The sequence below is a fragment of the Limulus polyphemus genome, unplaced genomic scaffold (genome assembly GCF_000517525.1).
Source record: "Limulus polyphemus unplaced genomic scaffold, Limulus_polyphemus-2.1.2 Scaffold613, whole genome shotgun sequence".
NCBI classification, from domain to species: domain Eukaryota; kingdom Metazoa; phylum Arthropoda; class Merostomata; order Xiphosura; family Limulidae; genus Limulus; species Limulus polyphemus.
In genome coordinates this window covers 405,850-429,503 of record NW_013666223.1, presented here as the reverse complement: position 1 = coordinate 429,503, position 23,654 = coordinate 405,850, and the positions used below count along the sequence as shown (strand labels likewise).

General features: G+C 31.9%; 2 protein-coding genes across 4 annotated transcripts in view; both read left to right on the top strand.

Moving 5' to 3' along the window:
* The window catches only part of LOC106459470 (WD repeat-containing protein 11-like), a 79,899-nt gene extending 63,123 nt beyond the window's left edge, over window positions 1-16,776 (top strand). The window contains exons 18-26 of the mRNA XM_013919094.2: window positions 605-773; window positions 1,438-1,672; window positions 2,079-2,163; window positions 4,191-4,355; window positions 6,163-6,329; window positions 7,875-8,067; window positions 8,644-8,724; window positions 9,906-10,050; window positions 11,700-16,776. Coding sequence (XP_013774548.1) covers window positions 605-773; window positions 1,438-1,672; window positions 2,079-2,163; window positions 4,191-4,355; window positions 6,163-6,329; window positions 7,875-8,067; window positions 8,644-8,724; window positions 9,906-10,050; window positions 11,700-11,848 — 1,389 coding nt within the window. The 3' untranslated portion in view covers window positions 11,849-16,776. The remainder of the gene's footprint in view (window positions 1-604; window positions 774-1,437; window positions 1,673-2,078; window positions 2,164-4,190; window positions 4,356-6,162; window positions 6,330-7,874; window positions 8,068-8,643; window positions 8,725-9,905; window positions 10,051-11,699) is intronic.
* A 5,071-nt stretch (window positions 16,777-21,847) lies between these two features.
* The window catches only part of LOC106459469 (max dimerization protein 1-like), a 16,171-nt gene continuing 14,364 nt past the window's right edge, over window positions 21,848-23,654 (top strand). Inside the window, exon 1 of one of the 3 annotated variants that reach the window (XM_013919090.2) lies at window positions 21,848-22,210. In XM_013919090.2, coding sequence (XP_013774544.1) covers window positions 22,156-22,210 — 55 coding nt within the window. In that variant the 5' untranslated portion in view covers window positions 21,848-22,155. The remainder of the gene's footprint in view (window positions 22,211-23,654) is intronic. The other 2 variants (XM_013919093.2, XM_013919089.2) reach the window with 2 other exon arrangements.

Here is a 23,654-nt window from a genome sequence, read left to right as displayed (position 1 = left end):
CTTATTGACATAAATTCGTAAAATGGTAGTTTAATAAAAGTTTGTATGCTAGTCAACAAACGAGATGACATCGCCTTTCACCAGTGACCCATCTTGAAAGGGTTAACAGACATGATTATGGGCTGTTGTCATATAATTTTTCACCCTTATCCACGCTGTTATGTTAATCTACTTATGTAAAAGTTATTTTAAAAGAGAACTCCAGATAAACTGACTAGTTTTAGAAATTCTGACTATTTACTATTTCAGTCAATTATTGAACAATGTGTGTGCATTTATTGTTTATTTAAAAGGTTGATATGCATTTCTAATAGTAAGCATAATAATTATCTACAACTGTTTTTTGAAAGGCTCTTTTTATACATTATACAGCAGAGTTGCACTACCAACCAATATATGTTACTTTAAAAAACTGTTTATTTTAACCTTAATCATATCACTGGTCTTTCAGGATTTTATTATACATATGTAGAAAAATTAATATAACAAGTTTATCTATTAGAATTTTATTATTGATGGATTGAAAATCTGTACATGAAATAAACAATAAAAAAGAAAAAAATTTTTTTTTAACACAGTTAACATTTTCTCCTTATCTTTTCAGGCTCAACTAATTAGCCAGACAAAATGTGCAAAGGACAGGCCAAAGGTTCAAGACATAGATTGGGCTGGGTCTGATAGACCTGTATTAGCAACAGCAGATGGATGTTTTAAGATCACTGATATTAACCTGAAAGTTTGCTCTTCTCCACTTCAAGACCATCACCCAACAGGTTTCTTCTCTTTAAAAATCACAAAAAACTTAAATGTACCATTTTGAAACTTTGTTAATTATTACTGTTTCCCTTCAGAGAGGTAGTAGGGTGATAAGTTATTTCTATCTCTCTCTATAGTTATCTGGAGCAAGTACCTGATATTTCTACTAATCTCAGCTTTTTGCTCAGATATTACTGAAACACAGCAGTATTTACAGCTTATGCTAGATTATGTTGCAGTGAGTGAGAATTGGGCAAGATTTATGGTTTTAGTAATATAAACTGCAGATTGAACAACAGTTTTACAGAAATGTGTGGCTTTTTGAATATTTATTTTTCTAAAGGCACTGAGCTCTTCTCTTGTTTTTCAGCTCAGCAGCTGTACTTGTACAAGCTAGAATAGATGTGCTTGTTTTGAAAGATGACTTTTTTGGTTTTCACATAAAAATTTTTTTATCTTCTCTCAAAACTCAGATGTAGAAGAAATTAATCATACTTAATAACTACAAAATGTGCTTGTTTGGTGTATTTAAAAGTAATTGATGTATAAGCCATATCTTTTTTTGCATCAGTGTTCATCTGCAGAAATAAATTATAAGTTAATTTCCTAAAAACATTGTTTATTTATTTTCTCTTTTAAAATGTTAGAAGGTTTAATACTGTAAATGTTGCAAATGTTTAGAACTTCCACTCAGCCTTCACATGTTGCCAGTAAAACCTGCTTTTCACTTCAAGAGTCTTCTTCAGCATCAGCCATGGCAAGAAAGTTACACACTCAGCATCAAAGAAGAGGATGGGTTTAGTCCAGATGAAGTTAGCATTCTTCAGAAGCAGATAGAAACAATTGATTTGGAAATCCAGGAATACTTAAAGCACTGCCCATTTGGAATAGCTGAACGTTGTTTACTAGTGGCTAGGTGTGTATCTTTCCTGTTTCATTTTTACAGTAATAGTTAATTCAATGAAAACTTAATATAATTTGGCTTTATAATGGACTTCACAACAAAACAAAGTATAATTAATCAGAACTTTTATTTGGAAATAAAGGTATCCTTTATGAGGAAACCAGTAACTTGATGATGTTAAGGGAGTGTGTTTATAATGTGAATTTTTTAAAATATTTTACTTAGAAGTTAGTTTGGGAAGGTTGTTAACATTGTACATTTTATCTGAAAGTTAAGTTGCAAATAATATGATTAAATAGTTAACTTTGTTTCCACCATAATGAGAGCAGTCATGTATGAATAACAATTGGTGAGTGTATCATGAACCTTGTTACTTCTGAGAGGTCTAACTTGTAAAGCTTTTCTTATTATTTACCAGGTTAATTGGAGACAAGGAAGCCTATCAGTTCTGGAAAGTAGCTGTACATTATTTGAAGCAAGAAGAATTAGCATTGGAAGTAAAGGTTAGATTTTATGTTTTGTTTAAAAACCTAGATTTATCAAGAGGGAGTTATTAGCAAGTATCAAGATCAAGCTGATATCTAGTGTTAAACTGTACTGATGTAGTTTTGCAAGAGCATAGTAGAAGTTTTTGTGTAGTTCAATAAAATTAAACCTATGATGTACATGTAGATAAAAAAATATGAATTACCAGAACACGCATGAAGATGAGTGTAATTTCAAATAAATAAATAAATCAAATAAATGCATATCAAATTTCAAAACTTAAGTAAAAAAAATGATTCCAACCCTATTTCAACACTTTTTTTATTCAAAAATATTTGAGATTTGATATATTGTCATTTATTAACATTTATTCAGTCCAATTCACAAAGAAAAATTAAAAATTGTTCAAACTTACAATAAAAGGAATAATGATACTTAAGATAATCAATGGAAGGGGTCACAGATTAACATGTATGTATATTAGTTATTTACTTAAGAATGATGTAATTATTTTATTTTGCTTTAGATATTGAAGGTGGAATCTGTAGAATTCCAAAATGTTTATCTGTGTCCCCTTCTGTTATAAATAAATAACGTTGTTTAACTTAAGTATCGTTATCCTTTTTATTGTGAAACTTTGTTTTCCTTGAAATTTATATTTTTGCACAGAATTTTTCTGGCCATCCCAAAGCATAGGTTTTTATTTACTAGAAACCATCTTACCTTGTGAATGCAATTAGTCAAGTCTTGTTTCCCTCTCTGTCTCACAATTTCTTATTACAGACCTCATTTGATATCCTATGCTGTGAGTTCATAAAAGGGTGGGAACAACTATTAATGGAGAACAATTTTGGAAATGGCAAAAGAGAAAGTTATAATATCACGAGATAGGACAGATTATAATCTATTTCCTTCAATATAACATGAATAAAGTGATGTGAGAAACGATTTATGGTTTGTGAGAAAGTGATTAGATGTAGATTAGAATAACGGAATTTAGTGGGAAATTTAGAAGACTTAGGAACAAACCACAGATCTGGGATTCTTTTATAGTTTCTTTAGACATTTTTTTTTCACAAAAATGTTTTCATGTTGAATTGTATTTGTTTGATAGATATGGAAGTTTTCTTCTAAGATAAGACATTGGAGAAGCCTAATTAGGTTTAGAGAGTATGGTACTGATGGCAAAATTTTACAATCACTCATATGTGACTCAATCCTCATTTATTGGATATTGTTGTTAAATTTATTATATTAAATCAGTGCACATAATTAAAATAACTTATAATTTGTAGAAAACAAAGTATACTTATTAGATTATAAACTAATTACAACCAATAAATATTTTTAGCAAAACTATTGTTACTTAGCCTTACCTGATACCATTTTGAAAAGTTTTTAAGTTGCCAATAAATCTTTTTCAGTTTACGTAGTGTTTTTTATGATTTACAGCTTGAGATGGTGACTACTGCAATCAGTAAAATAAAATTTTAAAAGATTTATATATTAATGAAAACTTATTGAGTTGCAATTAATTAGGTTTGTAACATATGTAACATGGAACTTTCTGATCAAGAACAACAATAAAAAATTGAAATTTTAAGATTAGAGTAAGTATTCTTAGTCCTTTTTTTTTTTCTCCAATAAGGTGCTTCACAATATAATTTCTGAAATTTCATGGCATAAAAATTAATTAAGAATAATTAAATAAAATAATATGTATTGTAAATGTTGAAATAGATATCCTTTAGTAACTTTGTATTAAGTTGGTTAAGTGACCCCTCCTCCACTCCTGGTCTGAAAAAAGTTAAACCTATATTATTAATAGGTAATGTTATGTGTTGCTGAACTTTATATAAACAACTGAATAGAAATTTATCAAAGCATTAATGAATGTGTAAGTAGTTTAAAACAAATAATCTATGATGTGTGTTGTGCATTGTTAGGGTTTTAGACAGAGTCTTGCCATAATATGAATGAGGATAAATTTAGTTTAAGATGTAGTAAATCATAAACTTGAATATTTAGTGTTACACATTATTAGACTTCAGATAAACAAGAAGAGAAAGACTTACTGGAACTTAGTGGAGATACATTTAAACCAAGACAAAAACAAAGCTGTATAGATAATCAAAATATCTTGTCTCCCTTCAACGAAGAATACTTGGACACTTGTTTTGACACCATATGTGATAACCATGTATATCAGGTATGCTTTGATGATATAAGTATTGCATTTTTTTGCAGTTATAATTGTCATATTTGCCAGAAGCTACAAAACTTCATGTTTGTGATGTAAATACTTTTGCAGTTTTGTCAGTGTAGGTGTGGTTGTTTGCATTATGGATGGTCTTTAATTGATGTATGTTAAATGTGAGGTCTTGAATTCCCAACATATTTCCATGCATACACATTGTTTAATATTCTTAAAATAAGAACTTTTTTCACATTTGTAACTTATAAAAATAATCTTGTAAATATAACAAGGAAAATTTATAGACAACTTGTGATCAAGTTGGTTCTTGTAAATTTTGTGAATGAGCCTATTGTTTTAGTACTTGGATAATATTAGTTTAAAAAATGCTCAACTAGTATACAACAGTGTACACAATTTTCTGTACTTCAGCTATTAAAGCTTTAATATATGCAGTCAGAATGGCAGTAAATTTGAGGTAAGTGTAAAGTTTCAGCTGTGGATTATCCATTTTTTGGTATTCAGGATGAAGCCAGTTCACAGCTAAGTGTTGTATAGGATTTAAGAAATATGTTCAAGTCAGTGTATAGCATTTAAATGAGTTCATATTATTGACTTCATTAAATCTTCATTACGTATACCTTTATTGGCCAGCTAAGATGAGTCCATATTAATGAATTCATTAAATCTTCATCACATATACCTTCATTGGCCAGCTAAGATGAGGTCCATATTATTGACTTCATTAAATTTTCATTACGTATACCTTCATTGGCCAGCTAAGATGAGTCCATATTAATGAATTCATTAAATCTTCATCACATATACCTTCATTGGCCAGCTAAGATGAGTCCATATTATTGACTTCATTAAATCTTCATTATGTATAACTTTTTTGGCCAGATAAGATGAGGTCCATATTATTGTCTTCATTGAATCTTCATTATGTATACCTTTATTGGTTAGCTAAGATGAGTCCATATTATTGTCTTCATTGAATCTTCATTATGTATACCTTTATTGGTTAGCTAAGATGAGTCCATATTATTGACTTCATTAAATCTTCATTATGTATAACTTTTTTGGCCAAATAAGATGAGGTCCATATTATTGACTTCATTAAATCTTCATTACGTATACCTTTATTGGTTAGCTAAGATGAGGTCCATATTATTGACTTCGTTAAATCTTCATTAGGTATACGTTCATTGGCCAGCTAAGATGAGGTCCATATGATTGATTTCGTTAAATCTTCATTATGTATACGTTCATTGGCCAGCTAAGATGAGGTCCATATGATTGACTTCGTTAAATCTTCATTACGTATATGTTCATTGGCCAGCTAAGATGAGGTCCACTTGGATGACTAGTTTTTTATCTTAATCACCCCAATTTTTCCATACTCTTATCTCAGTAATTTATGGCTATAATAGTTTTTTAAGTATAATTTTAGTAAGTAAGTAAGTGCTTAAAAAATTTTAAAACTGACTTTTTAAATTTTAATAATGCTGTTTTATGTTATGTTTTTAGGGAATTAGTTGTTGTTTTTTTTGCCATTTCATAATCATAGTTGATTGATCAGACACGCTTGGAAACATAGGTATAAGCATTAAATGTTCTGTCATTTAATGCTGATGGGTTTTTATCACTAATTTATTGATTATATAATCTTTCTATTGTTTATTTATAAGAAAAAATATTAACATTTAGTATTGCTGTCACACCTTTTATTGTGGTGAGCACAGCACAGATAGCCCATTGAGTAGTTTTGTGCATAACTACAAACAAACAATTTATTTATAATATATTATTTTTTGTAAAGAAACTTCAACTTGAGAGGCTGCTTCTCCATGATTCCAAAAGAACAACTCATAGCCAGAGCAGGAAATGTGCAGAACAGTTTTTACTTCTTGGACAGACTGATCGAGCTGTTCAGTTGCTTCTAGAGGCTGAAACAGGACAGGAACACTATTATGTGGATAGTCTGAGGTATGATAAAATGCAGTGTAGATAACCCGAAGCATGGTAAAACTGAGGTATGCTAGAAATGCTGTGTAAGTAACCTAAGCTATCTTAGACAATGTACAAAGAGTCTGACATGTAAAAGATATATTGTAAATAATCAAGACTGTAAAACATTGTTTAGATAGCCTGAGATATGAATGGAGTGTGGTTTGTAAAGCCTAAGATGCAACTCAAATACTACTTAGACAGCTAAGATAAATGCTTGAAACACTATTATGATAATCTAAAATGTATTATTTAAACACTATGAAGATAGGCTAAGATATGGGAGAAGAACATGGTAAAGATAACCTGAAATGTGATAGGGCAAAAAAAGTGAAATGTGACAGAAGCACTTTTTCTAAATAGCCTGAGACTTGATAGGTGTATTCTATGTAAATAGTCAAGATATGTATAATGAACCATTGCTTAAGCAGTCTCAAATGTATCAAAATGATGTAATAGTCTAAGATACAATAAAAATACTAGTTAGCCTGAGGTATGTTAAAAACACTAAATAACTTCAGGTATGATAGACACACATTGTAGATAGTGTAAATTATAATGGAAAATATGCATAGATGACTAGTTTAAGATGTTATAGAAATAACCTGACATATGTTATAAACTTTTAGGTTGTTGATACATATGATTAAAATTCTATGTACATAGACTAATGTTTACTAATAATACATAGAACACTAGTTAGTCTGAATTGTATTAGAAGCAAAGTGTAACTGCTGTGTATATAATTTAGGAAATGAGTGAAACACCATGAAAATAATTGCAGATCTTTGAAATAGTGTGTAAATACTTTGACATATGGTAGAGGCAGTAGGTAGATAGCATGAAATGTTATAGAAACTGTAAAGATATTTAGAGATGTAAGAGTATATCTGTACATAGCCTAAAGTATGATAGAAACACTATGTAGATCTTTTAGATATTGTTAGAACACTACAACATAGGCTGAGGCCACCACTAAGCTTTTTTAATAATATTGGTATGGAATAAAAGCATTAATTTTATTGTATGTCGGTGATCATAAACAGAGTAAACTTGTGTTAGGTGTTTTTTGAATCAAAACAAAGACAATTTGCAGTTTTATAAAATAAAATCTATTTGAAAGCTTCGTAATAATGTAGGAAGACATAGAAATTAGTAATTGATATCTACAACAAAAGTAAGCATTTTTAACTGTTTCTTAAAAGACATTTCACAAAAAAAACATTCAAATTTAGAAAGCTGATAAGTTATACAAATATCACATGTAGAAATATTTTAACAGAAGTTGCATAACCTGTAGAAAGTTTAACTCAAGTTTCAAACAACTTAATCAAGTAGTTTTTTTAATACAATGAAACAAATCAAGTGACAGTTGCATCAAATCAGTGTGCCTGGGTGTTTAAGGGTAAAGCTAGATAAATTAAATCAAGTGGTAAATTATTCTTTTTTGGGGGGGGGGGTAATTGCATCTTTACCAACTATTCTTTATATTTAGTTTATTTAATGATTTCATGTACCTGCTAGAGCCTGCTTGATTGCTACCATTCGTTCGTCTGGAGCTTCCCAGTCGGTGATCAAGTTGGTTGCTACAAATCTTATTGCTAGTGGTGCTATTTCAGAAGGAGTAGAGCTGTTGTGCTTGATTGATAAGGGGAGTGATGCATGTCGATATCTGCAAGCAGCAGGCCAATGGGAGAAATCAGTTCGATTAGCCAAGGTACTTTTTCTTTTGTCAGACAGTCTATAAACCTTGTTTTCTTGAATTCAAAACTTGATTGTGAATATTAGTAAACTAGTTACTTAAAACTTTACTGCAAAAAATGTAGTTTGGTGCTTCTGAAGAAGTCATAAGAAGAGCTAAAAACAGCTAAAATGAGGTTTAAAAAAGAACACAAAATATTACTACATTAATATGGCATCATCAGGTTATTAAAAAAACATCAGCCAATTAATACACCAAAGTGACATAGTCATCTGATTAAAGGAAATAAAAATAGGAACTACTGCCTTGCATTTTATTTGTTAATGGTTCTACTTGTTTAAGTATAATAGCTTCTTTAATTTTATGCTTTTCTCTTTCTGTTTAAAAAATGAACTTTTCAAACTTTGTTGATTATGTTCCATGTAATGAAAATGTTCAAGTTATTGAGATCTTCCATTAACCTGGTACTTAATTTGTACCAAGGTTCTCCAGTACAAAATTTACTGCAATACGAACAAGTCTAAAGTAGTCATTAAAGGACATTAAGAAAAAAATTTTTGCATAAAAGTTTATTGTGAAGTTTGTTTTTAGGTCATACTTCCTTACACAGAATGCCAGGAAGTCCTAAAACGATGGACAGATTATCTTTGCTCTCCTCACATGAATCAAAAGGTAAGTTTTTATTAATTCTGCTTTGGTGTAAACATATACAGAATGATGAAAAGTATTTCATGTGTGTATGGATGTGTGCATGAACAATCCTTTATAGGCAGATTTTCATCACAAATTTTATGGGTGATTTGTTTAAAAAGAATTGATTGTTTTAATTGCTAGGGAATTCTAAAAAACATGCATGTGTATCTTTGTGTAAATGAAATAAATTCCACAATAAGTCACAGAAAAGAGGCCCAGTGGCAAAGCGGTATGTCTGTGGACTTACAACACTAGAATCTGGGTTTCAATACCCGTGGTGGGCAGAGCACAGATAGCCCATTGTGTAGCTTTGTGCTTAATTACAAACAAACACAGAAAAGAGTGTGATGTTTTTATGTCCATCTATATTTTAACATCCATGGAAATACGTAATTAGGATTACTGACTGCTTGGTGGTCAAATCTGTTGCACTGTAGTAACCCAAATTGTTAATCTTGATTTATAAATAAATAACTGGTACTTAATTTTTATTGGTAAATAACTCCTACATAACCCTAATTTGTGACTAAATAGCTTATAAATAATCCTGATTTGTGGATAAATAACCACTATTTAACCTGGATTTGTACTTAAACTTTGACTTGTGAGTAAATATTGTATTAGGTAACCCTTGTTTGTGATTAAATAACTCAAACTCGTAAGTAAGCCTTATTTCTAATCAAAATAGTTCATAGCCAGCCCATAATTGTAGTTAGGATAACTCATATTTGACCTTGACTTGTGGGTAAATATTTCATAGCTAATCCTGACTTATGGATGAATTTATCTATAAGTAACCCAGATCTGTAACTACAATACTTAAAGCTAACCCTGATTTGTAGGTAAGTAACTTGTGATTAACTTTGACTTGTTGATGAGAATACCTCATGAACACACTGATTTGTTAAATAATCTATATATTACCTGCAATTGTGGACAAGAACTTGTAACTTGCCTTGATAGTGGATGAATATTATATAGCCAGTCTTGATTTTTGATCATGAACCCAAGGGTACATTTCACCATTTAATAGAAAATCACTTTATTCTTGACTTTTAAAATAATTTATTAAATTTACTTTTATATTAACTGAACACTTTACTGTGTGACATTGCTGGGTGGCTTATGTATCTAACAAGAAATTGAACATTTACTTCTAGACTAAAGCTCTTCTTGTTCTTCTGTCAATGGGACAGTTTGAGAAAGTGTTGGAAATGCTTCGTACTTTCCGGATGACAGAGAGGGCAGCACTATTCGTGCAAGCGTGCCAAGAATTTGGTGCTATAAAGAAGAATGAACAAACTGATATCTTTTTGTCGTTGTTGTTCTAGTTATATATATATAGACACAAGAGTTTTATATTGTTAATGGATGATTTAACATAAGTTAGTGAGGCAGTTAACAGAAATTTCCTCTTTTTTTTTTTAATTGAGATATACAGGAATGATGAGAGCCAGCATGGGCCCTGGGGCAAACATCCTTACCGGGCCCCCTTTCTCTCTCTCTCTTTTTTAACATTTTCAAGAATTTATTAAAAAAGAAGATCCTAAATTATGACATTAACGAGCTCATAAACCAGACAAAAATCATAGCAGCAGCCGTTTTTTCCTCACAGTATAAGCATAAAAACGTTAATAAAGCAACAACAAATATCTATTAAATCTATAAAGTAGTAAATACATATCAATTATTACTCAAATTATTATTTCAGTCATTCATAATGTATCAAGCATCTATATGCAAAGAAAAGCCAAAAACTATGGTTTTTATCATTAAATGCTTTGTAGGCTTTATGCCATAACCAGGTTTCATTTGCCCAGGCCCCTGGGCAGTTGCCCCCACCACACCCCCATGGGCGGAACTGGAGATATGTAATCTGAAAGGTTTATAAAACAATTTGTTGTTGAATGGTCATATATGTAGACATTTGTAACTTGAATGATTGTTAAAAGGTAGCTTATCTTATTGGTATAAGATGTAACTTTAAAAATTACACTTCACTAACATAATCTAGTTCACACAATATAATTGTTCATGCCATTTGATAATAGAATTAGCATCTCAACCACTACTATGTCTGTTGTATTTCAGCCGATCTTATGAGCTCTGGTATTAGATAAAGCAGACAGAGTGTGGTTGAAATATTGTTATACATTCTTCTTCACTTTAAGTCTTAAGTTCTTAGAATTGAATGGATGATATATTTATTTAAATATAAATTATTTTATATTCAATTCTAATTATTGTTGACCCGATTGTTTAAATAATGTGTTGGTACATGATATACCTTTAATAGTTTGTGGTGTAATTCATAGAATATATTTTGTTTATAGAAAATGTAATTTGAAAGGTTCATGAGATAACAGTAAGTAGAACATGGATTGGTCCTGTGGTAGAGCTCTGGATTTCAGAACTGGTGAGCCAGGGTTTGAATCCATGTGATACCACAAAATATCCCAAATACTTTTAGCTCTGTGTGCTTTATAAGAGTGACAATCAATCTCTTAGCATGGATGGTTGGTGGTAGGGTGCTGCTTTCCCTCTGGTCAGTAGTTCAAAATTAGGGACAGCAGCAGATAGCTTTGCTATAAGTACAAATATAGAATGGATGGTTGGTGGTAGGGTGCTGCTTTCCCTCTGGTCAGTAGTTCAAAATTAGGGACAGCAGCAGATAGCTTTGCTATAAGTACAAATATAGAATGGAAGTAATTTTTTTATTTATATAAAATGCAACTATAATGATTGGTGAGAAAATTGATCAAAAATATTTTTATTTTGTTCATACAAAACTTAATTCATATGGTTGGTGAAAAAATTATAGAAGATAGATTGGTTTTGTTTTGTTAAGTACAATTAATGATTGAATGTTTATCAGAAGGTGTGGTTTCTTTGGAGTGAAAGGAACAGTTTTTCAATCACAGTGATGAACTCTCTTATTCCTTTACTAAATTCACTAGACATTATTGACACAGTGCTACTAGACTATGCTCGTTACTTGCTATCTGTGAACAACCGTCGGGGAGCACTGCATTATTGTGAGATGGTTGGAGAGAAAGGGAAAGACTTGAAGAAAGAGATTGAATACTTGTGTGAAGAGCAGTAACAGAGTATTAATAAAAACATTCTTTTAAGTTTGTAATTAAAAGTTTTGTTGTGATTAGAAAACAATCCACTAATGAAATATATTGAAAGAAATATAAAACATATTAACTTAACTATTAAAAATATCTATTCATAATTATTATTTGTGACATGCAATATAAGTGAAATAAGGAGCTGTAGGTATAACCTAATGTTGATTTGTTTCAAAAAGTTGTTTTACTTCAAAATTAAACGAATGGTCTTTGTAAACAGCATGAAATCTACCATAAAAGATCAGGAAAAATATACTGCTGCTACTCAGCATTTCACTTTACAGCTTCTTCTCCAGCTGATAGTACTAGGCTTGAAGTTATTTAACATTATCAGAATATTAATATAGTTTCATGCACTTATTTGTATGTGTGTGTGTGTTATATTGCTGTTAGTCTTCTGTTAATATTTTCCATAGTCACTCTTCCGGGGTCCGAGGGGAACCTGTCATAAAAAATGATTTAAAAATACTTAAATAGTAATAATAGTAACTATTATTTTGAAAACAAAAAAAACACTAACACTCAAAATATTTTCTTTTACTGATCAATAAATGAACATTGAATATTACAACTTGTTTCTTTTTTACCACCTAAACTAAGTGTAACAACTGAACATCTGTAACAACTAGCTGAATATCTGTTATTTAATTGCACTATTCTGTAATATTTCAAAAATGTAATGTTCAACAATAATTACACTTGTACAAGTTTGCATATTGAAGTATTTTAGGATATTCTGAAGTAGTGAAACCAGATTAAGCCTAGTGCTGTCATTTTGAAAATTTGTGTAGGGCACTCCCAAAGTAGCTGTAAAGTGAATCATTGAGTTAATGCAGTGAAACCTCATTAATCCAAATATTTGTAAAGAACTAGTTCTTGTGGATTACCAAGACATCAGAATAATCTAGCCAGTCACTTTGAATACAGTGAACATTATCATGCAAAGGTGCAAACTAATAAGAGTGGGCATGAACTGGTAAACAAAAAGTAACTGTCTGTGAAATAAACTTATCAGTCTATTATTTTATACATCATCAATAATTGTACAAGTTACATGATCAAGGTGTCATGTTATTATTTTTACATGTTAATGTGGCTTTCATTTAGGTTTCTTATATAAAAATTCATCACATTTCAATTATGTGTATAATTATATGCATCTTTGTTTTGGAGCACTGTGAGTTGAGGTGACTGTAGTATAAATCACTCTGATGACCTCTCGATACCTGTTATAGTTTATATGTATATCCTTACTGTGAAGGTCATTCTTAGAAGGACTGTCATAAAAAGGTACCCATTTCAAATGTAGGGGTTTTTGATCAGTAATAATCTCCTAATTTCCTGTTCTGATCGACTCCTATTTGGGTCTTGTGGAGTTACTTATTCATACAAAATGTATGTTTGTTATGAGAAATATTTGTTCGGATTTAGAACGTGAATTTATGTATTTTTGACTAAATTTCCTCTTGCAAAGATTGTCGTACGAAAGATCATCTGAATTGTGAAAAATCTGGAATGTCATTGTTTGTACTAATGAGGTTTCAGTGGATAGAATTTTTTCTAAACTCCCATGGTCATTTTCATACTTTTTATTATGTCACCATTACTTCAATTAGCATTGTGTAAGTTTAATTGGTCTTTGTATCTACTTTGACACTCAATTTCCACAAACTGAATGCTTTTAGAACATTCCATTTTATAATGTAAAATGTTTTTCTAGTATGTTTCTTTTGTTTATAGAACATGTGGATATTTGTAAAAGCATATTTTTATTAAACATTTTATTCCATACTGCATCAAGTTTAGCTTATACCAGAAATTGTCTTATGCTTTAATGTTGAAATAAATCACTATTTAGTTCTTCTTATCTCTCTATCATTATTAGCACACCATTTGTTTCACCTTTATAATATTTTTTATGGTTTTTCAAAATTAAATGACCCATATATCAACTGTGGAGTTATTGTTTGAGATAATGCAGCAGCTCTCCACCAATAGAAGTGTTACACAACCCCTATCGTAACCAGCACTCATTAATTACTTGTCGGTTGGCAATAATACTGTACAGACATGCTTGTTTTTGCTCGCAAATTTTTTGATGTTTTCATTTATGATACAGACTTAGGTTTTTCTTTACTATGTTTTTGTTATTTCTTTATTTGCAGGGTCCTCTTTGCTAGTGTATTGTGAATCCCACTCTGTGGCAAGTGGTGCCTGACCGGTATATTTTTTTTGAACATCTGCACTGTCCATCCTGTGACCATTATCAATGTCATTTACGTTGTAGCTATTCCTACCTTGGACCTGATGTACAATTCCAGATGTTGCCAGGTCTTGGTTGTGTGTCTCCGTTCAATTGTCATCTATGCCAAAACAGTTACGTTGCAGGATTAGGTTATGCACACCATAGAGATGGGGTGTTCTGTAGGATTGCTAGTAGTTCTCTCTATTGGTCTTTTGCTTCATAAATATGTTTGTCTCAGACTGTACACTTATGGACATGCATGAGTAAAGCAGACAGGGTTTGCTGCCCATCTCTGATGCTCCCTGGCATTGAGACTCTTCCTACCGCTGACCTGATGTACAATTCCAGATGCCACTAGGTTTTGGTTAATAAACTCTGTCGACATGGTAGCTCTGCTTTTCAAAATAAGATATCGAGGTCACCTGTTGCATTGTCTCTGGTGATGTGGTCCTTTGGACTCTGTAATGTGTTTTCCCTCCTTTTTTTCTAGTGGAGCATGTGAGTTCTTGCCACTTACCAGTTTCTAGCTACTGGGGTGGTGGACCATGGAGGTCTGTCTTCTTGAGTGATGCATCATACCACTCGGATGAGAGTAGGGCAGTGGCATTCTATGGGTATTGATGGCATATAGCAATTCTTACCTCATACCTCATGTACAATTCCAGATACCTCCAGGTTTTGGTCATAGCACTATACTGTAGTAATGTCTATATATCTGACAGATTGCTTTTCCAGCCTTGGCATTCCTCCTTCCTGCTATCCTCCAGATGTACATTCCTGGTAGATCTGGTGCTTGTTAGAGATGGCCCGGGCACAATTAGAATCATATGTCAATAGTATGATGTCCTTCATACTGCAGACCTGATGTACAATTCCAGATACCACCAGGTTTTGGTTGAAGCACCTTGCCACATCACTACTATATATATATATATTGCAGTTTGCCCCTCAGGGTGAGACATTCCTCTTACCTACCATCCTCAGGGTTAGGTTCTTGGGGGAACAAGTGTTGGTTGGAGATGGTCCAGCTAAGTAAGTCCTTGCATATTTTCTGGCCGGTATCCCTCCTTCTACTAGAGACTGGATGAAAAATGCCCAATGTCACCAGGTTTTGGACTGGAGATGCACCCCATGTTTGCAGTCCCTCTTCCTACTGTCTGCTGGATATCAGTTCCCGATGGATCTGGTGTTGGTTGTAGCTGGATGCAGCTCATGTATTCCCATTTGAGTACAGCCGGATATTCTCTTCCTGTTGTGACATGGAAGAACCACACCCAATGCTACCAGGTCTTGGACCAGAGATGCACCCCATATTTGCAGTCCTTCTTTCTACTGTTTGCTGGATGTTAATTTCCAATGGATCTGGTGTTGGTTGTGGATGGATGCAGCGCATGTATTACCACTTGTGTACAGCTGGATATTCTCTTCCTACAGTGGCCCAGAAGAACCATACTCAATGCTGCCAGGTTTTGGACCAGAGATGTCATCCAGTTGGGGCTTTCCTCCTTCCTACCATCTGCTGCATGTTGGTTTGTGGTGGATGAGGTGTTGGTTAGATTGGAAATGCTTACAAGTGGAGACAGACTTTGGTATGGAAGCTTATCTTCCCTACCAATTTTAAGGTGAAGAGGTAGGTGATTCTCTGCCTACTGTGGAACTGTTGTACAATTCCAGATTCCACCAGGTGTTGGATGAGGTTGAATTACAACTATGGTCTATCACATCCTAGCTACTCAACACCAGGTGTCCCATTACATAGTAATATGTATTATCGGATTCCCTCATTTTTTTCTGCCTTTTATGTTTACGACACAGTCATAAAAGAGTGAAGAGTATACCTGGATAAGATGTGGTGTGGTCTACTGCTGAGGTGTGATATTTTCTCTTTTTTTTTGGTTCCACACCTCATGGTCTTTCTTTGGGCTCTTCCTAGAAGGGAATCATTTTTTCACCAGCCTTCCACCAGTTCAATGTGGGATTGGATATCGTATTGGAAGTTAACATTTTTCTAAATTGAAAATGTATTTCCAATAGATACTTACCTCCTATCACGTTTTCCACCCAGCCTCCTCACTTCCAGTGACACGTGGTGTAGGTCTTCTGACCAATCTCGAAGTGATTAATAAGTGCAACTGTGGAAAGAGCTCTGGTTATGATAGGGGTTGTGTCATGCTCCTATTAGTGGAGAGCTGCTGCATAATCATTTACATGTGGATATGCAGAAGCGAGAGGTGGAAGGCTAGTGGCAAACATAGAAAATTTGTGAGTGGAGGTAAGTATCTGTAGGAAATATACATTTTCAGTTTAGGAAAATGTTAACTTTCTTTTAGTAGCTGCACAACAATATTTACTTTTAAATGTCTAATAACAAAAAAGTTAACCAACTCGATAACATTCTCTGGTATCAAGCTTTCCAGAAGCCCTGCTTTTTCATACTCTTTTGTTACTCCCCATAATTGTTCTTCATTAAAAAAAATTATCCTATTATCAGTAGTTTGTTTTTGTTGTTTCCTGGGTAAGGATATTACTGCATATGTTCTAAATTTTTGTTTGTTTGCCAGTATATTACTTTCATTAGCAATAAAATAAAAAAGCTTGTGTTTTATCCTGTGATTTGTAACATCAGTTTAAATAAACAGAGAAGAATGAAAATATGTAATGATATGATATTATATAGCTAATTTGTCTCTTGTGAAGAAAACCCAGGGCAATATTTCATGATGAGATAAAACCTACATGGTAATTTACATGAAATGTGTAGATCACTTAATCAGCAATCACAGTTTCATTGCTGAGGTAAAAATGGAAAATTATAAAAGATTGTCACAAATCACGTACAGTATATATGTTATATAAGAATTAAGTTATGGGAGAGCCACATAAAGACAACTAGTTATGTAAAACAAATCATAGTATTGCTGTACTTCTTCATTACCTTCCATACAATCTTTTTAACTTATTATTAAGGTCCCACTTCTGTTTGTATTGTTTGGGAGGCCTGTAATACTATAACTTATTATTATCTGTTTCATAATATTGTATGTGTGAAAACAAAAAATATGGATGATTTAAATTCCTGAGACATAGAGTAAAAAGATTTAAGTAGTGTGACACCAAATTTTGACAAATCATCAAAGAAACGAAAAAAACCTTTCATTCTTGCACTCAACAAAGGGATAAGTATGTTCCAGATTACGAAAATAAAAATACATTAAACGTTTTGTATGCACTCTAACTCTGTACATGTGATAATATATAATCAATCAAATTCAGGAATATTTTACTTTCAGTTATTAAATACACCTAAGTTTGCCTGTTTTTTCTTTCATGGGTGCTTTATAAGGATATGCAGAGGAACTCTTGTGATAAAGGAATGTTACTCATGTGAGATGTGGGTGATAGATTGGTTATAAGAAGGATTAAATAATAGTTTTTTTTGTTTGTTACCCACGTAACAGCCGGTCAAATAGATACACTTATAAGACATGTAAAAAAAAATTACAAGATCTTGATTTAATAATAAGTAATTTCAAATGTATTTTGAGAAAAAACTGTCTACTGTACTAAAGATCATTAAATTAGCATATATGTATATATATATTTAATGTTTTCTGTAAAGTTACCAAAAAATTTGAAGACAATTTTTATGACTTAATTTTACTTACTTTAGCTTTTTAATGATCTTCTCCAAATATCTGAGTAGAGAAGTTAAAGTCATTTAATGATAAATGTAAGTGTTTATTTTATGATTGATTAACTACACATTATCTATCATTTTACTGTGCTAAAAATAACCATTATAAATATGTAAATTAAATGTTTCTTGCAGTAGCCAGATAATTCAAAAAATAATCAATAAACAAAAGAAATATGATTCCTCCTGACCAATGTAATATGAATTACCAGTTACAAAAAACAACAACATAAGAATGACCAGTATTAAAGTAACACATAATATAATATTGATCAATAAGCAAGAACGATCAATATATTAAAATGACCAACAATCAAAAATAACTTATGGTTGATTAATAAGTAATATAAACAAAGTAAATAACGAGTTACTAGCATATAACAAGAATTACCAATAAACAGCATAAAATTATAAAACTATTATGGTAAGAAATCGAAAAATACTAACTCACGTAAGAGTGACTTATAATATGAATAAGGTATGCAATTTACATGCCCTCCAGTGGCACAGCGGCATGTCTGCGGACTTACGCAAGAAACCGGGTTTCGATACCCGTGGTGGGCAGAGCACAGATAGCCCATTTTGTAGCTTTGTGCTTAAGTTATAACAAAACAAACAAGCAATTTACATAACATAAGGATAACCAATATAGCAACAAAATATATACAAGTGGACAATGAACAACAATCAAATCTACTTTCTCATAAGTGACAACCACTTTACAATGAGAGATAGAAAACTATTATTATTATTATAAGAAAAGGTTCAAAGTCTGTTCTGTATTAGCTGTTGTTTGTTGTAGCGTTATTTTTGTGTGTGTATAGTTACACAAAGGGCCGTATTCGCTCTGTCCACCACGGAAATTGAATCTCGGAGTTTAGCATTGTAAATCCAAAAAACTATTGACCCACCAGGGGGACTTTGTGTTAGCTTTCTTTGTTTCAAACAATAATTCAAGTAACTATTAGATGAATAGACACCTCACTTTTAAACTTTATCATGATGGTCCATTGGAGCTTTGGCTGTGGTAGGAATTTCTTACTGAAATGCGGGTAAACTTTTTTCATAAGCATTCCTAATTTTTTCTTACATCCGTATACGCTTTTATCTGATCCACAGAGTTTGTTTTAATGATCCGAAAGTATAACAGCAAAACCTCATTTATTCATATACTGATTAGTGAAATGCAACAATAATTTAATTTTCATTGCAATGTTCTCAGTTAAACTGATTTCTCTACAAGTAAAGAATGGGACCGCTAATAACATAAGGGTCGAAGAGGATATATATACTGAATAATATAACTCTGCAAACTCGTCTGAGTTTTTATGTTGGGTGAGAAACACACAGGCTGGACACGTTTTAAGGACAGAGAAGACAATCTTTATTACAAACACATACACACAATGAATGTGTGCACATGGTGCAGTAACTAGATCTTCAGCTTTTTTCCCCATCGATTTGAATCTCTGCAGAACCAGTCACAATGAAATCCAAGTATGAAAAATTCCAAAAATTAGGTTTCCTGCACACACGAAACTATCAATTTCTTTGACTTGCTGGTGCCACCACGTGATCCTATCACTCTATTAACACTTAGTCTTAAATATTTCAATGTATTTTCCTCCGCATAGAGAGAGACAAGGAGCACAAACTCACGCTCGGACAAAATAATTCCAATAGTTTGAGCCAGTGTTTTCATGCTAAAAACAACATACAAGAAAATCTTACAAAAATTTCCCTGTCACTAACGAACTAAGTCAGTTTCTTAAAATAATTCAAAACTAGTAAATATCTTGTTCGGATCGTCCATTATTCCGCGGAATTATTTTGTCACTCTAAGTACAATTGTTTTACACAAGGATACAACAAAACAACGACCTGATGCATTGTCCAAGATTACATTTTTAATAACGTCAAAGGTAGTGGTTCCTAACTTTTTTTTATGTTATTCCATAAAGAAACAGAATATATGTAGGAACCTCACGGACCGTTGGGATCATAGGATATAGGCTTTACTAATATTAATATTTTTTCAGAAAAAATTATAACATTTTAATTATTATTATTATAAATATTATTTTCAGTAGATGTTTCTGTAGACCACTGGTCTAACCTATAATACAAGTAACTACATAAACATTAAGTTGTAAGCCGTAAAGAACGCATTAATTAACATGCGCGTGTGTCAGCTAGAAATATTTCACGTCATACGTGAGTGCATAATTAGATTTCATGGATCTTTTCAAACTGTAGTTACATATCTCAGGTTTCATTTATACAGAGCTTAAATATTACAAGCTACTAATGTATGCTAATTATAAGAAGTATTTACAAAAATAATCTAGTGTCAAGTGTTTTTCCTAACATAGCAATAACCAATAACTAATGTAGTTTAAGAATCACCAGTGATATATTATAAGAATGACCAATAATAGCACAAAATAATATTATAGTAACGAATAAACAATATAACGTAAGAATGGCTAATAGATCGTGGGAGTAATACTTCACAGTTGTACAAAGCGAAACGTTGAGACAAAAACTAAATAAATAAGTGAAGCCCCCCAGTGGCACAGCGATATGTCTAGGGACTTATAACGTTAGAAACTGAGTTTCAATACCCATGGTGGGCAGAGCACAGATAGCCCAATCAAATAATAATTCATGTTTAGAATATCGCATCAGTTTATTTTAAGTACCAATTAATTTTTCTTTTGAGTCAAAATGGAATTTGCAAGTTTTAGAGCAACTATGTAAATGCCTTTTTTCTCAGTATTTTGTAAATTAAACTACCTAATTTATTCTTGCATATATGCTTTATGTTATTTTATTTGTTATAAGTATTAAATTAATTGGTTATTAGATTGTTTGAGGATCCAAGTAATTTTAGTAGTTTTCTTTAATCTGGGCATTCTTTCATCTCTTTCTTTCTCTTTTGGAAGTATATAAAAGTACAGTGGATAAATTTTATTTGCATTTCTAATGTTACGGACTATTTTGATAATTATAAGTAAGCAAAATTTTAATAATTGATATTATATTGTAATTGTAAAAAAGAGTAAATTATTCTTTATCCTAGCACAATAAATATAAATACATATTGTTATACTTGTTGAACGTGCACGATACAAAGTGGGTTAACTGTCCATTTAACTATAATACAGGCAGTGAAATTAACTATTTGTTTTCAACTTTTCAGTTATACAACAAAAAAGTAAATTGGTTATGTCATAAAGTTTATTATCTTAATTAATTTCAAATTTTTCTGCTCGGAATAAATGCCTTACATCAAAATTATAAAGTTATAGTTTGCATGAGGAGATTTGTTTGTTGTTAAGCACAAAACAATACAATGGACTATCTGTGCTGTGTTCACCACAGGTATCGAAATCTGATTTTTAGCGGTATAAGCCTTCATAATAAGAAATGGTAAAAGTTTCAGAATATTGAATGTTCTGTTTTTACATCTAAAGAAATTATGGGAGGGAAATAAAGTCTTCGGGGAATGACTTAGCTCTCAGTTATTTGCTTTTGTCTTAATCTTCTGTACAAAAACTACGATTTGTAAAAAACGGAGTACGGTAATCCTTATCGTTAAACTTGCAATAGTATTACTCCCTGCTACTGAAGCGAAAAATAATACGCGAAAGTATTTTACAGTTTGAAAATTACTTATATGCATCACTCGAATCAGCAGATATTGTAAAGTACCTTGATTAACACAAAATAAACACTATTCTATGCTTCTCTTTCTTTTTCACGTTTATTTAAATCACAGCGCTCTTTCTCATGCCTAAGGAATAAACTGTTACTTTTCTCTCAATAATTCAATATAGGAAATTCTGTTAGCAAATATAAATATTCCCGAGATTATAATATATTACAAACATACTTATTTTCTCCTATTTTGCTTATTTATATATTAATTTTTTGCGTCGAACCGTTTTCACCAGAATGTACTTTATATGAATGTATTTGGAAGTGGAATTTTTTACTTTCTTTAATAACGTTGCTCCTACGCAAACCATCACAAGTGCCTGTCACAAACGTGAAAAGCACGTGGAGGTATTTTAAGGAGCTATGTTACAAACATTGATATTAATTGGTCAATAACTTCGGGTTCATTCGGAACGTTTCGGAACACCAGAATCGTTACAAAGTGACCAATCAGTTTACAAAACTCATGTTTGATCGTACAAAAAATAAAATAATCCGAGTGTATCCGAAATCCGTTATCGAACGATGTTAACAAAACAAACGTCAGGGAACGAAGGATTAAGGGACCGCCATATTCGTGTCGTCTATAATTGGTTGTTGTTCTCTAGTTGATTGAGATGAGCATTGCAGCACTAATACAAGCTGCCGAATACTTAGACAGAAGAGAAAGAGGTGAGTGCTAGAAATAATTTGACTACAACCATTGCACGTAATAGAGAATATTTTTGCTTTTTTTTCAATTTGTAACAAAATCAACATGGTGTCTTACGTAGGTTTCGAAGCAACAGCGATCAGCTGATTTTGACGTGGAAAGCACGTTGGTTAGATAGGGTCGCTACTTAGGCCTAAGTAAAGGACAATTGCATTACAGTAATTTATTATTAATATTAGTCTAGCAGCCGCTCTGGTAATGGTATTTTAACTTTAGGATTATGCGCAACCCACCTGCAAGAACATTTTGGGTTGTATAGTTTGTATTATGTTCAGGGACACCTCTACTACTACTACTACTAGGGTAAAACACAGGGTGGATGTAGATGTGTAAAAGTGGTGCAGTTTTCCTTGCACTTAGAGTTAGAACTAGAATTTACAACTTATACTGTTATAATTACAGTTGGAGGTTATGGAGAAAATGCCACCAGTAAAGGCCTAAGAGAATGCGTATATGTCTTGGTAACATCAATTCTGTGAACTTTTTAAAAGTTATAAAATTTAAATGTATTGTATAACAGTAACAGTGCTTTAACCATGTTTATGTGTTTGATATTGTATATGTATCGCACTAAACTTCATAAGACTAGGTGTCATCGTCATTGTTTTTAGTACTAAATTATCAGTACATGTGTACAGTACTATGTCTACAGAAGAAACTGAAAACCAAAATGAAATGCTTTTAAAGGTAAATCTGTTCATTATATAAAAAAAAAACTGAATAAACTTATTGAATTGATATTTTTGTCATATCATCTAAAGCTACAATAGCCTATAGGTAAGCAGTATTGTTGTACTAAGTGATATGCTCCCACCAAATACTAATTGTGAAGAGTATGTCATCTATTGTTTGAAGTACAATGAGACAATGTTTCAAAAGCACACTAGTACCAATAGTACTTAGTGTAATAGAAAAAAAATATAGTCAGGTACACACACAGTGCTGATGACTGAGATTTCATATTGAGATGGGGATTTTTTTTTTACTTTCTTTGCATTCATGGTGATGCTGCATTGATACTTTGATGCCCTTTTCAATGAGATATTTTAAAAGTAAAATGTAATATTTTCACAATTTAAACTAGCATACTGAAACTGTAATCCAGGTAAATGTAAACAATAATTGCAAACAGACATACATTTAAAATTTGGTTAAGCCTAAAATTAGGTAACCAAGCCTATAGCCAGGTCTAGAAGTGTGTGTGTGGGGTGGGGGGGGGACATTTCATGTGTAACTTTAGTGCCCAAGGACAAAAAAAATTCCAAAATGTGTAATGCTTTCTTTATTATCGCAGCAAATAAACATTTCTAATAAATATTTTCTGATAAGTATGAGAATGCTATTTCTGCATGTTTGTACAGTGTTACAAAAGCAATTATTTAATGAGAGGCCATCATCAAAGAA